Here is a 14099-nt window from a genome sequence, read left to right as displayed (position 1 = left end):
CAATGGAACAGCAATGGAGAGAGTCAAAAGCTCCAAGTTTCCTGGTGTGCACATGATGGAGGACCACTCCTGGGCTCTCAACACCACCTGCCTAGCCAGGAAGGCCCAGCAGCGCCTCCACTTCCTGTGGAGGCTGAAGAGAATACATTGGTGTAGATCTGGGGGGTTCATGGGCAAAGAGTTATGGTAAAGTGAGATATTTTGTTGCTGTCTCCCCCATTCTGTCACACGATCATTCAGGTTTGTTGACGGTGGAGTGGTGGGTCACTTTATGCCCCAGGGTGCCTTCATGCCTGTGTTACCTTATGGCTCTCCCTTTTAGTTATGCTGTCATACTTAGACATGCTCTCTCTCTCTCTCTCTGTCGAGTTATACATGTACTCCTACTGCCTGATGGGAGTACCTACTCCTGACTCCCCCCAGCTTTCTGCACTTCTGGATCACTTACTGCTGCTGAAGATGGCTCCACATAGAAAGCCTAAAGTTTGCCATGTATGGTCCCACACGGATTATATCTCACAGATAATCTTATACGGACACCCTAAAGATTGTACCTAACAAAACCAGTTTATACCCAACACTCACCTGTACTTTAGCGGATCATTTCACCTGAATTCTGTACCTAAAACGTCTGCAGTAATCATAAAGACCTTGATGCTCATACTGAACGACCTTTCAAAAACACGCACTACTCTTTGACTTTATAGTATATCATTATGAAAGACTAGTGACTTATAATTCCACAATGGGTTCCCTTTTGAGTCCGGTTCCTCTCATGAGGCAGATTTTCCTCGCCACTGTCTCCTCTGGCTTGCTCATTAGGAATCCGAATCTACATCCGGATTTCTGTGAAGCTGCTTTGTGAAAATGTCTGTTGTTAAACCACTATACAGTTAAAACTGAATTGAATAGCTGGTATGGAGGAATTTCCTGTTATCTATATCAATATCATTTGTTAATCAGTATTATATCAATCAGTATCTATGCAACAGTATTGAAAAGTGACCTTAAATCACCTCATGTATTAATTTTTAGAGCTTCATTTATATACTACACTGAACCAATTCTAGTACATTTAAAAGAGTGACTCTAGGCCTGTGGTCCTGCAGGGATGTTTCTGTGAGAACGGACTGGTGTGACCTTGAAGATGGAGGTTTTTTTAAGGTGAAGGCTAATGTTGTTTTTGAAACATAAACTGACTGAACTCTCGCCGCAGTTAAAACTAAGATAGGGGGACAGTAAAATAATTGTGAGGAGAGGCAGATGTGTGATTAAAAGAAAAAAGAGAAAACTCCATTCAATGAGATTATTGTTTTAGTTTTGTATAAAAGCATGGGCCACGACTATGTAAATCAGATGCTCAGCAGACAATCTCGGCTTTGTTGTTTGATTCAATAAAGTCTATAGATTTTTGGCATCCAGAACCCCTTGTCTTTATAACTCATATTTCTTATTCTGATTTGCAGAAGTATTTGCCACGACACTGGTGACACTAAACTGGATTTATTCATTAGAGTTATTCAATACAGCTTATTTAATCGTATAAGTAGTGAGGCCTTCACAGGATTTTACCTTGGTGCTTAGCATTGTATATTTATTTAGCATTTACCTCAGTTTAGCATTCTACTCATGGCCAATGACTTGAATTTACTGAGACGTGGATTTATTGGGTAAGAACATGAATTTTTGTAGTGGGAGTAGAATGACAGCCCACTATGAGAGAGAGAGGGAGTGTGTGTGTGTGTGTGTGTATGTGTGTGTGTGTGGGAGGCTGTAACTTGAGCAGGACTATGGGAGTGAGAAGGCGCTGTGGTTCGCTGCTCTCCCACACGCCGCCATCACTCACTCCCTCACTCCCCGCTTAGCGCGCAGCTACGAGCGGCAACGATGCTGCCTGTTTCCCAGCTGCTCGCTTTAGCCCTGCTTTCATTCCCCGTTTATAACGCGGTGTACACGGGCCCTCTACAGCCTGAGATGTCAAACGGCACCTTTCACCACTTCTTCGTTCCAGACGGCGACTACGAGGAGACCGAGGACCCGGAGAAGTGCCAGATGCTGTTTAAGTGGCTGGACCGCTCGCCGTGTTTAGCCGAGGAGGACCGGGACTCGGTGATCCGCGACGACTTCATCAGCATCAAGCAACAGGTCGAGGACGCGGCGCGAGTTCTGGAGAGTCTCGGGAGAAGTATCTCATACGATCTGGATGGAGAGGATACGTACAGCAAGTACCTGAGGAGAGAGATCGATCAAATAACTGAGGCGTTTTCTGGCGTCGAGAAATCGCTCATCGAGCTCGAGGTGAAATTCAAGCAAGGTCAGGAGTCGGAGCAGAGAGAGGAGCAGGAGTTCACTAAAACGCTGATGAACCCCATGCAGAGTGTGAGGAGCTCCCTGCAGGACACACTGGACATCTCCTCCGGCCTCAAGGACAAACACGAGCTCATCTCCCTCATCATCCGCAGCCATGGCACCAGGTTAAACCGACTTAAAAACGAGTACTTGAACATTTAGTGATCTAAGAAAACTTCTTTTATCTGGTCATTTAAGCTGCTTTAGACTTTGGGTTTGAAATATTAATGTGTCATTCTTTAAAAGCTTCACTTACATAGGTACATCAGAAGATAAGGGCTGGGAGGATGTTTCTGAAGACACCTCAGGAAAACAGTGCATCATGAACTGTTGAGACTAAATTATCCTGTGCCACACACTACAGCCACACTGACTTATTGGCTTACTGAGTTATTGTCATGTAAAATGTTTACTTCCTACAAAGGATTGTGATTTTTTTTAAATTCTTAAACACATGTCTAATTCCTAAGCCCTTAACACGACTTTATGAAACAAACCTGCCATTGTTTTGAGACACAGTTTTTGTCCGATCCACATTTCAGGTGTGTTTATTTAACCCAAAGAGGTCAGTAGGGATTTTTTTTCCAGAATGATTCAAGTCTGAGCTAAGGAGCAGAACCAGTGGTGCTCAGGAAGCTGGTGCAGAGAGAAGGTATTTCCTGTGCCATAGAGAAGTACGTGTACCTTCTCCCATTACACCACATGGAGGAATAATCAAATTGAGTAATGTAAAGAAAATGATCTGTTCCTCTCTTCCCCGACCTCAGCAGAGTCTAGACGGATTCTTCCAGTAAACGGCTCCGCAATGGGATGGTTAATTTGCTGACATAATCCAAACTATTTCACCTCCTATTTTAACCTTAACCACAGCTTCACGTTCACTCTAGACTAAACTACATAATGATGTGCATATGCCCCTGTGCCTATCCATTTTCCCATGGGAAAGGACCGAGGTCTTTCCTGTTTGGTTATTCTCAGAAATCTGGTTGAATCTAGAAGGAAAGTGAAATTGCTGACAGTGTAAATTCAGCAGGTTTGGTCTCTATTCACCGGCAGCTTAAGTTTGTCCATCTGGATGTGGTTTCTGGTTGCTGAACAGAGAAAAAAAAAGAATATGTTAAATAAGTTCATTGCATACACACTTTTAAAAATGTGAATCAACAGGAGGAAAAGTGACTGTCAGTATGATGTATATTTTTTAAAAATGTGCCTTAAGTTCTTTGGATAGTTAAGGGTTCTTCACTTCCACTAGGGCTTCTACTTGGAGCAGTCTCTGACAGGGAAGAGATCTATGACACCTACAGTGTGGTCTAATCCTTCTGTTTCTGATTTGTTTGATAAATCAAGTCTACAAAAGAGCAGTAGTTTTTGTTGGAGTTGTAGTCATTTTAAATCCCAGATGTCATTATATTTGTTAAACATTGTCAAATATCTAAAAACTAAATAGAGATTTTTATGTTTTTACATTTTATGGGTTTTATTTGTTTATATTTCCTCTAATGCTCTAGCTGTCTAGATGTTTCTCATTATGTGGTAAGTTTCTGCAAAGCCTTGAAGCATTACTACAGGAAAGAGAAAGAGGTACCTCAGTGTGTATGTATCTGCATAACTGTATGAAGTTTGTCAGAGAGAGAGAGAGAGAGAGAGAGAGAGAGAGAGAGCATATATAAATCTTACATGTGTGTGTGTGTGTGTGAGAGAGAGAGAGAGAGAGAGAGAGAGAGATACAGTCAGCGTTCTTCGAATCTCGCTTTTGTAAACAGCAGCCGTTGCTCATCATAACAGCCCCATACTGACTCTATAAACACACACTCACACACATTCACAACAAAGGACTCCAGCTACCTCAAGATGAACTGCAAAGCGTGCTTTTCTTTCCTCTTTAAATCTCAATCTATCCCTCTTAGTTTTCTCGGGTGAAAAAAAACCCTTCCTAAACATGTGTGAACTGATTAGATATTATGACTGTCATTTAAAAGAATGTTTCATCTGTATAATAGTGTATCTATTTCTTGTTAAATAAGCATTTATATACTGTGCAGTTCATGCCAAAAACAATCATTACATTTATAACTACTTTCGCACTGATCTTTTCTTAGCGTGCAATTAATGTAGTTCTCTGTGGTGCTCTCTGTTCTAAGTTAGTGGCATGACAGTGAGCTGAATTGGATCTCTGCTGTTGTGTCATGCGGAGATGTGGGAGAGGAAACATCCTGTGCATGCGAGTGCCACTGAGCCCAGGCTCTGTATAGACCACAGTCTGGGACTGGGGCCTGAAGGGATAAAGCCCAAATGCACACCAGAAAAAAAAATTGGGGCAGCACCTCCCACATAAAAAGTCAAAACATGCTGTAACAGAAGAGGAATTGTTAGCTAGAGAGATAAAACGCCACAGTAACTTTTGATAGTGAGAAAGTAGGAAAACCCAACTCAGCTGAAAGGAAGAATGAGGGACAAAAGCAAGCCTGTGAGGAAATTTATTTATATGGAGAAGTGTGATTATGATTTCCTCTTTTCCCATGTCTGCCTCACCTCAAAGCCTTTCTCCCCCAGAGGACCCCAATTCAAACACACTCCATCTTCCAGTTCCGTCACAGTGTAATCCCTATCCACACATCCATCACTACACCCCCAAATCTCACACACTCACATAACTACCAAATGTTAGTAAAGGTCTGGACTGAAGTTTAAAACATTGGAACATGAAGCTTAATAGACATTTTTACTTTTAATTTTAAGTGCATTTAGCAGAGGGAGAGTGAAAAAGAAAGAATATTAAAAAGGACTTTCAACAGAGCAGCAGTAGGAGTGTTATATGAGAAGATTCCTCTGTCTTTTGACGGATGTTTATAGTGCATTTGTGCTCTGGGGTCTCAGAGCTAGAAGAGAAGCCAGAGAATATAAAAGTCTAAATGTGTGAGAGTGTTCAGTATTTATTCAGATCTGACAATGCTGATACTGTAGCATTGTTATTTATGACCAGTGACCAGGGCAGATGAGGAGAGGCTGTGTTGGTTTTCTAAAATGTTGTGGTTTGCTGTTTGCTCCAGTGGGTAATAAAAAAGAATGCAACCATGTTTCCCAAGTCAGGGAAAAAAGCACGCTGTGTAGAAAAAAACTTTCCCCTGTTTAAGGAAATGCCACGATTCAAATCTCAACCTTAGCTGTTATGTCACATATAACTGTCACTGCCAGACAAACAACTGTGAATTACCAGAAGTGGGTTTACAACCACTTCCTCAAGCAGGACTGAGAGCATACTGAACTGCATACAGGCCATATGGACATGAACAGATTTTTCTTGTAATAATCAAAGGCTAGGGCCAAAGGGCAAAAGGGTGGGAGGGAATTTAAATTTCTCACTTATCTACATTCTTTTATTTTCTCTGAGCCTTGAGTGCATCTGGAATATGTAGAAAAAGAGTAGATAAATAGCTATGTAAATGTTTCGGGCCACGTCACATTTCCTGGAATTTTGGAATTTTGCTTCTTCCCCAGTAGATAAAGAACTTTAGTCTGAAACTCTCTCACCTGTATATTTTCACAATTCTTTATTATATTGTTTATACTGTATGCATCCTTAATATATATATATATATATATATATATATATATATATATATATATATATATATTACAGCATACAGAAATGTACCTGTTCTAAAGGCAGTTATTGAGACAGTCAATAGATAGGGGCCCTTGATTTACTTATGAAGGTATGTAATATTGCAGTCATGCCCCTATATTTATGTATGAGATGTGTTAAAATGTATTTTAAAATTTATGTATGAGTTGTGCTAAACTGAAGTGACTGAGCATCTATGAGCTCCATCTGAGATTTATCAGCAAGTTCACAAACATAAAGTTTTATCAAGATTAATTTCTTATATTATCAAAGATTATTAAGCAAGATACATCAAAAAAAGTATATGTCTGTAAAAAAAGAAACCCTCACTCATAAATCACAGTCCATAGGATTTATTTCCCATATTTAACAAAAAAGAAAGAGAGACAAACTAGGCAAGCTCACAAACTGATCTCTGGGTTAAACTTTTGTGAGCCTTTTACTAAAATATGTAGAATGAGGTTTCCAACTATATATTGGAATTTTATTGTGATAATTTATTGTGTTGTATTTTTTTAATTGAACATGATAGTCATGGTCTCATCGTGTCTAGTGTGTGTGGGAGACTAAATAACTAAAATATTTTATTGTAATTTAATATCTGAGCACTTGAAAAAGTTAAAAATTCATTAAATTGGTAGTTTCAAAAGTAAAACTGTACGACTTCTGTTACCTTAACCGGCCGATAGACAGCCATAATTTTTTTTTAATCTAAAGGTTTAACTCGAAGGGGAAAAAAAACAGTGAAATGCTGTTTAATGTGAAGAAGTATTAACATAAAAATATTTTTTTCACAAGTATTTCATTGTGTGCCTGTTAAAAGGCAAAGCCTAGATACCTGTGAATAATCGGGCCTTCAGTATAACTCTAATTAAAGAGAGTGAGTTGTGTTTTAAAACTAAAAAACATGATATGAATGTAAAATATGAATGTATATTCTGTTTGTGGGTGGCACTGTCGTGCAGTGTGTACGGCCTCACAGCATCAGGGACCTGGGATTAATCCTAGGTAAACTCAGGTTACTGTCTGTGTGGAGTTTCACATGTTCTCCTTGTGTTTGTGTGGGTTTCCTCTGGGTTCTCCTGTTTACTTCCACTGTTCAAAAACATGTGGTTTGGCTACCCTAATTTGCCCTAGGTGTAAATGTGTGTGTGCATGGTGCCCTGCGATGGACTGGCATCACATCCAGTGTGTATTCCCACCTCACGCCCAGTGTTCCTGGGATAGACTCTGGATCCACAGCAACCCTGACCAGGATAAAGCTGTTACCAATAGTAAGTGAGTGAGTATTCTTTACATAGTGTAGGTGATGTGTCAATGAAAACATTTTCAAAGTTTCCATTTAAACACTTTTGGAAATGCAGGTGCAAACATGTAGCAAATGAAATCTAATATGAAAACAACTATGCTGCTGTGCTACTTAGTAAGTAATCATTGTAAGAAAATTTTGACAAGATAATGAGCCATAATCTTAATAAACCTCCTCATTATTAAAACCTAGTGAATGGTATGAATTTTGTTTTAATCTGGTAGAAAATGGCTTACATAAATTTGAGACTCCCAAAGTATTAATTTGGGCCCCAAATTAAAAGGTGAACAAGCAAAACCAGACAATACATTTTGCTGTTTTGCTCGTCTGAAAAACGCAATCCTTGTAGACCCTGTTAAACAAATACATAAAAATAGTCCATTTCTTGTGGGCTTCAGGGATTCTACTGTACTGTATATTGATTGTTTCACAATAATCCCAGCCTTGTGGTCGCTGGGATGCATGTCAGGTCGGTGCCCACACACTTTTGTCGGGGTTCCAATCTGTGGTAAAGTTGAGGTCTCATGAAAAGGCTTGAGCAGTGGGTGCCATGTTCCAGCTGTGTGCAGTGGGAGCAAATGTGGAATTTTTACAGGGACAAAAATAGACAGAGCTGTTCATAAAGCACACACTTTGTTGTCCAAAATACTTGAAAGCCTTGTAAAAATAATTTAGCTGAGACTTAAAAGTTTATTCACCATTGTAAATGTCCCTCCCATTTTTCTGTCACACACTTTATTTCAATTTTAATGAACCTCCTTGAAGAAAGTTTTATGGTTTCATATTGTTTCATGTTCGTATGGTCTGTTAACTCTCATATAGGCACGTAATATATTTTTTCTTATACATGTACAAGGAGACAATATGTGCTCAATTCATGGTTTGGCATTTATCTTTTATAACGATCGTACATTGCTCGTGTACATTACAACTTCTCTTCATGATGACAACAGATGTATGATTTTGACCATTTTTATTAGATAAAAGTCTTGATAAATCTTGTCAAAACAATTCTCATCTTTTCAAATCCTTATAATACTGCTTTTCAATCCTTTCAAATGTTCTTTCATACAAGCCATTTCAGGTCTGTGGTATGTAGTCACACACTGTCTCAGGATAAAACTATTTCCCTTCTGTGTTTTGTGCTCTTGCCCTCTTTTCACTTTTTGTCATAAAGTTGCTGAAACCACAAATGAAATAACATGTACAGGAAGACACTTGAAATAGTGTTTCTTTTGTTCGTTGTTTCTTTTCCGCTTTTCTATGCAGCAGGCAACGCCAAGACACGCCAAGACATAACATTTTACCTAACTAAAATTTTTCAGATCCTTTAGGGAAAAGAAATAAAGCAATGGGAAGAAGGGCAGAAAGACAGAGGAGCAAGAGACAGATTAAGAAGGAAGGGAAAAAGAGAGAGAGAGAGAGAGAGAGAGAGAGATTACCATGTCAACAGAAAAACATTTAGAATAAAAGACAATCCCAATGACAGATTTTGGGACTGGATATTGTTCTCATCTTGTGCTCTTCTCTTTTGTTTAAATTCATTCCTCGCCAAACACATGGCAGGTTCAGTTTTTGTTGCTTCCATATTTTCCTTTGTTTATTTTCATTGCTCATCATCCCTATAAACTTACCCAGGCTGTTATGATTTGAAGAGGTGCACAGGAGCCTGGTGTGACTCATACAAGATGTATGCTCTGTAAAAGTGTGTGCATGTGCAAGCTTGTGTGCGTGTGTGCGTGTGTGTGTCTGTGTGTGTGTGTGCTTCTATGAAATTAAATCCGTCAGTCTGTCTTTCCATGACATACATGCACATGATTGTATAGGTGGTGTCTGGCAGCCTGTGGTATGTATTTCTATGGGATTATGTACTCGTCTGTGTGTGTGCTTGTCAAGTCTATCACACCATGCCGTTTTCCTGCCGTGGTTTGTGTACAGTGGTGGTCTGAGGGCTGTGAAGCGATGGAGCCAGTGTGCAGAGGAATCCAGCTAACAGTGTGAGGCCCAGGCCACCCCAGGCGCTGAACATGGACCAGCCATAGCCATGACTGATGTCTTCAGGCAGCCTGTACAGTTGGCGAGGGTAGCGAGACAGCTCAAAGTTAATCCCAGCCACACACGTGCAGAGAGAGATGATACAGCAGGTTCCTAAGAGGTCAGAGGCACAACACAGAGGAAAAGTATTAATTTTTTTACAGCTCTGCCAATGGTGTCCCATTAATCCTCGGTTTTAACTTTATAGCAATAATAATAACAATAATAATAATAATGATATAGATAGATAGATAGATAGATAGATAGATAGATAGATAGATAGGAAACACACAGAAGCCCTTCCCAATTCATTTGGAAATGGGAAAAACAAGATACAAAAAAAGTGCCAATACCATTATTTGTTTTGACGTAAGTTGTTCAGTAAGTCCTAGGAATTAATATCACTACAGTGATATTAATGGTTAAGGTGCAGTTGTGAGAGTGAGGAATACAAGATTCAACCTGCCAACATGTCCTGGCTGTTTTTAGAGGTTACACAAAGTAATTTTGTAAATAAGAAGCAAAAATTCGTTTTGATCTCATTACTACTGATGATGATAGTCCTGGTAGCAGGTATGAGTGTGAATAAGTGACAGAAGTAATATTTCAAATTTACAAAGCCCAGTTATTGCTTAACACTTAACCTCAGTCTAAAATGGTTTGATGTAATCAGATATTGTTTAATGATTGATGAGTTTCATTTGAGGAAAATAAACCAAACACGCAATGCTTCATGTTGACCATAAAATTTCAACCAATAAACACAAAGAGGATCCCACTTTACCAGATTTTGAACTCCTTCTCAGAAGGGTTTGTGTAGAAAGAACAGTCTCACTGGTACATTTTCTCTATTGTCCCATAATAGGTTTGCTCCCCCATGTCACTGTTTGTGTTTGTTTGTGTTTTTCCCCTTGTACTGTTCTGCCACCTAGTGGAGCAATGGAGCAGTGCATGTAAACAGAACTCACCTCCCATTAGGAAGAGCAGGCCTGCTACATACTGCATCAGCTCGTTGTGCTTACAGCAGCCCAGCACGCCAATGATCCAGCCAAATAGGATGATGGACACAGCCATGCCTATGAACCCTGCAGTCATCCTCTGCAAATCTGCAGTGACACGTTCACAAGAGGGAAGTTCAGCTGTAAGCCTTGTACATCACAGGTTTTCAAAGCAAAAAGCACTTTATCTGATTTTCTCACTCTGTAGGCATCTTATCATTTTCCTCATTCCCATTAGGAGTTACACTTCCTCAGAATGAGAACAGACAAAAGAATATTGAAAAGGTACTGCAATTTCATTAAAACAATCATGTACAATCTGTTGCCAGCATCACATCAGCACTATTCTCCCTTTGAGGGAAAAGTGCAATTTCCCCCTTTTCTATGGCCCTATTTTTAGATTCCTCAATTGTCTGTGCTTGGGCAGGCGTGAAATCAGCCAGGAGGAATGAGCACCGTGAATGGCTGTGGTTAGCAGGAGGAGTGGGTATTCTCTCCTTCTCTTTCATTTCAGAGAAGCCAAGAGTTCCCAGTCAGCTGTTCTTCTGATTTATGTGACTGCATTAGCTGGCCCTGGCCTGGCCAATCAGCCAAGTGCCATGGGAGATAACTTACGGAGAGCGTGCCACTCGTCTTGCCGTATTGTGTTCGTAATGTTCAGTGGCAGGTTGCGTGGAATATTGGAGGAGGAATAATAATATTTCACTGGCGTACAGCGCTGGAGCAAACCTGTGGACAAAAACATTCATTTTAAGAAAGTATGTATTAGTATTCAGCATTCACAGGTGCAGTAGAAAGAGCTAGCAAGGTGTTTTTAAAGCTTCTTTAAAACTACACTTTAATTTTAACTTCTCACGTATTTACTGTAGTTACAAATACTAACCTTAACCCAATACTGATTACCTCAGATAGTTAGATAACAGATTAGCAGAAAAGATCATAAGAATAAAAGGCTTGTTTTAATATGTGCAAGTTCAATCAAGTGGTCTTAACTGGGTCCAAATTATTTCTCTGGCCTTTCCTATGTGACAGAGACTGATCTGGAGAATGAGGTATAATTTCTCAGGTTTTATACAGTCCTATGCATCAAGGAAGGACTTCAGTAAGTCTTGATCTTCTGGAAGTTTTGAGCTGATGAGGAATTCAGTCCTGCAAGGTTCAGGATATGTGTGTGTATGTGTGTATGTGTGTGTGTGTGTTGACTATGTATTTTAGACCGTAAATGACTCTGAATAAATGATATGAGAAGCATTTTAAGAATATATGGCTAATAACAGCCTCATTTGAGTAGCTGCATTAATGATAAAAGGAAGTCAAAAGGTTAAAACGCTTGCTCGCTCGCTCAGAAGTTACAGGCCATGTACATGCTCATGAAATGTCTCTTACACATTTAATGGCGTCTGATTTATATCTCTTCTCAAGCTTAAACAATGTGAACTCAGTCTGCAGTGCTCGCAGCATTCCTACCTAGTCAGTTTTATATTTGATGAAATGCTCTGTACTGCCAGTGTAATGGAAGATGGTGATTAAGTGTGGAGCTGTGCTTGCTCTAGCTGCATGGATCAGCACCCTGGATAGCGCCGGAGCTCCGTAAAGCACTGAACACATTATCTACTTATCTTTACGCAGCAAAAAGCCAGTGTTGAATTTACACCAGTAGGGTTGTCTAGCATTTGTATTGTTGAACTAACACCTACTGTGCTGAACACAGGCTTACCCTATTCAGCTTATGTAAACTCTGTAGGCGTTGATTCAGCACTGAAGTTTTTGCTGGAGTATGTTTGCCCTAATTGTATCGCCTCTCCTGTGGTTGTGATTTCCAGCCCCATGTTAATGAGCTGCCTGCTCTCTAGCGAGACTGGTGCACTGCCCTGGACTGATGCACTAAGCTGGGCCTGCAGTGCCCGTCCCAGCAGGTCTCACCTTTAAAGATGAGCTCCTCGTTCTCCTGATCGAAGCCCTCTCTATGGCATTTCCGCCACAGGCCCGTGGCCGTCGAGTTAAACTTGCGGCTGCAGCGCGACTCCATGGCCGAGGAGGGCGGCAGCAGATCGCGCCTCTCCCTCAGCATCGCGCCGCCACGCTCGGGCCGCTGGGGCAGCATGCGGAGCGGCAGGTTCTGACTGGAAATGTAGATGTATCCCGGGTCAGTTCGCTTGCCCGCGTATTTCTTGCAGCGCTCGCGGTGGCGGCGGGCGTCCGTCTCGTACCAGTAGTCCGTGCTCATGGCTACGGCGAGCAGCGCCAGCGCGCAGAAGGCCAGCAGCAGCCCGCACGCCGTCAGCACCCGCATGGTCGCCATATTTCCGGAGAGATGCGCGCCGCGCGCTTAAAATCCACCGAGCATCATCTTCAGCAGCGCGCCCACGACCAAGTCCAGCGTAGCCCATATCATCTTAAACCGGCCATAGCGGGGGCAGTCAAGCCTCTGTGCACACGGTTCCTGCAGGTCTAGACAGACATGTTGTTTTTCCTTCTCAGCCGTGCTGCTCGATGTTTGGGAATCAGGATTGGAGAGAGAGCCAATGCGGCGAGTGGAGACTGCTGATGAAAGCGCCTGCGATTCGTCCGAGCATCAGGACGTTCAGTGCACACACAAACACCACGGTTCCCTCTGTCTGAATTCATCACCATTCCCATTCACTTGTAACCTACAATTTGCAGCTGAAATGACATGCCAGAAGCCTGTTTTGAATCAACTGACACACCAGGAACATATTTTTTCATCCTTATTTGGATGAAAATCTTTCCACATCTATAGCTGACCTGAAATCCTGCAGGAACACTCAAGCTACCACCCGTTTGTATCTGAGCTCAGGAGTAAATCGCACACATGGCTTATTACACGCGTCGTTAAGACCTGGTCTATCTTTCTGTGATTAAATCACTATAATCATTTAGATGAGCAGATGGTGTGGGTGGGTGAGGAATTAAGGGATTCCCCAAGGTGTGATCTGTGTGCTTTGACTCTCCTTCTCTCTTTCTCTGGTTTGTTTTCGCCCTTTCTGTTCTCTCTCATTTATCCTGGTTTATTTTTTATCCTTTTATTGTTACATATAAACTTACATGTCTATATTACCCAATCCTTTAAAGACTTATAAAGAAATAAATAATTTAAGAAAGGATCAGAAATAAGTGCTCTATCAATTTGGGTACAGCCTTTACCTAAATAATTAATTTTACTGTGGCAAAACAAGATTTGAAATGCTATCAAATACCCTTTTTGGCCAGCGGATGGAGACAAAACAGACTCCACACAGCTGGATGACAGAAAAGGGTTTATCCACTCTGACGTGATCTAGTGGATCTGTATTCTTAAATAATGATTCATGTGATTATGCTCCCTGTCACATTCTTCTACATGTTAAAATCTCTTTTTGAGCCATTACTAGCTGGGAATTTTGCAGTAATATTACTCTAGCCCCACAGTTCTTTAATTTCATAGTGTGAAGTGTATACACTGCATGTTTAGCATTATACTGTAATTTCTTTGGGCCTCTTCCAGCTGTATGTGTTACCACAAACAAATGAGTGTTCAACACAAAAGCAGCAAAGAGAACCCTAAAGATCGCAGTTTCAGAATAGTTGAATCATGGAGTGTTCCTCTATCTCTATAACAACAAGCCTTATTTTAGGGTTGCAAGTAAGAATCTCTACCTGAAAGCAACCCACAAAAAGCAGCACCTGAACTTCATCAAGCTACATGTGTTATGGTCAGATGAAACCAAAATCAAACTTTGTGGTCACAGCAAAAAAAAAAAAAAAAAAAGAAAGAAAAAAAAAG

General features: G+C 40.8%; 2 protein-coding genes across 2 annotated transcripts; one reads left to right on the top strand and one right to left on the bottom strand.

Moving 5' to 3' along the window:
• The first annotated feature begins 1649 nt into the window (after positions 1-1649).
• fibina (fin bud initiation factor a) lies at positions 1650-2845 on the top strand. The gene has a single exon (XM_026919332.3). It carries the CDS (start codon positions 1888-1890, stop codon positions 2509-2511), a length of 624 nt encoding a protein of 207 aa, XP_026775133.1. The 5' UTR covers positions 1650-1887; the 3' UTR covers positions 2512-2845.
• A 5316-nt stretch (positions 2846-8161) lies between these two features.
• tmem276a (transmembrane protein 276a) lies at positions 8162-13122 on the bottom strand. Its single transcript, XM_026919331.3, has 4 exons — positions 12239-13122; positions 10931-11044; positions 10286-10423; positions 8162-9431 (listed from the first exon to the last, which is right to left on the bottom strand). The coding sequence occupies exons 1-4, from the start codon at positions 12615-12617 to the stop codon at positions 9184-9186; spliced, it is 879 nt and encodes a 292-aa protein (XP_026775132.1). The 5' UTR covers positions 12618-13122; the 3' UTR covers positions 8162-9183.
• Between the last annotated feature and the right edge of the window lie 977 nt (positions 13123-14099).

This window comes from Pangasianodon hypophthalmus, chromosome 9 (genome assembly GCF_027358585.1).
Source record: "Pangasianodon hypophthalmus isolate fPanHyp1 chromosome 9, fPanHyp1.pri, whole genome shotgun sequence".
Taxonomy (NCBI): Eukaryota; Metazoa; Chordata; class Actinopteri; order Siluriformes; family Pangasiidae; genus Pangasianodon; species Pangasianodon hypophthalmus.
This window is presented reverse-complemented; position numbering and strand designations above follow the sequence as displayed.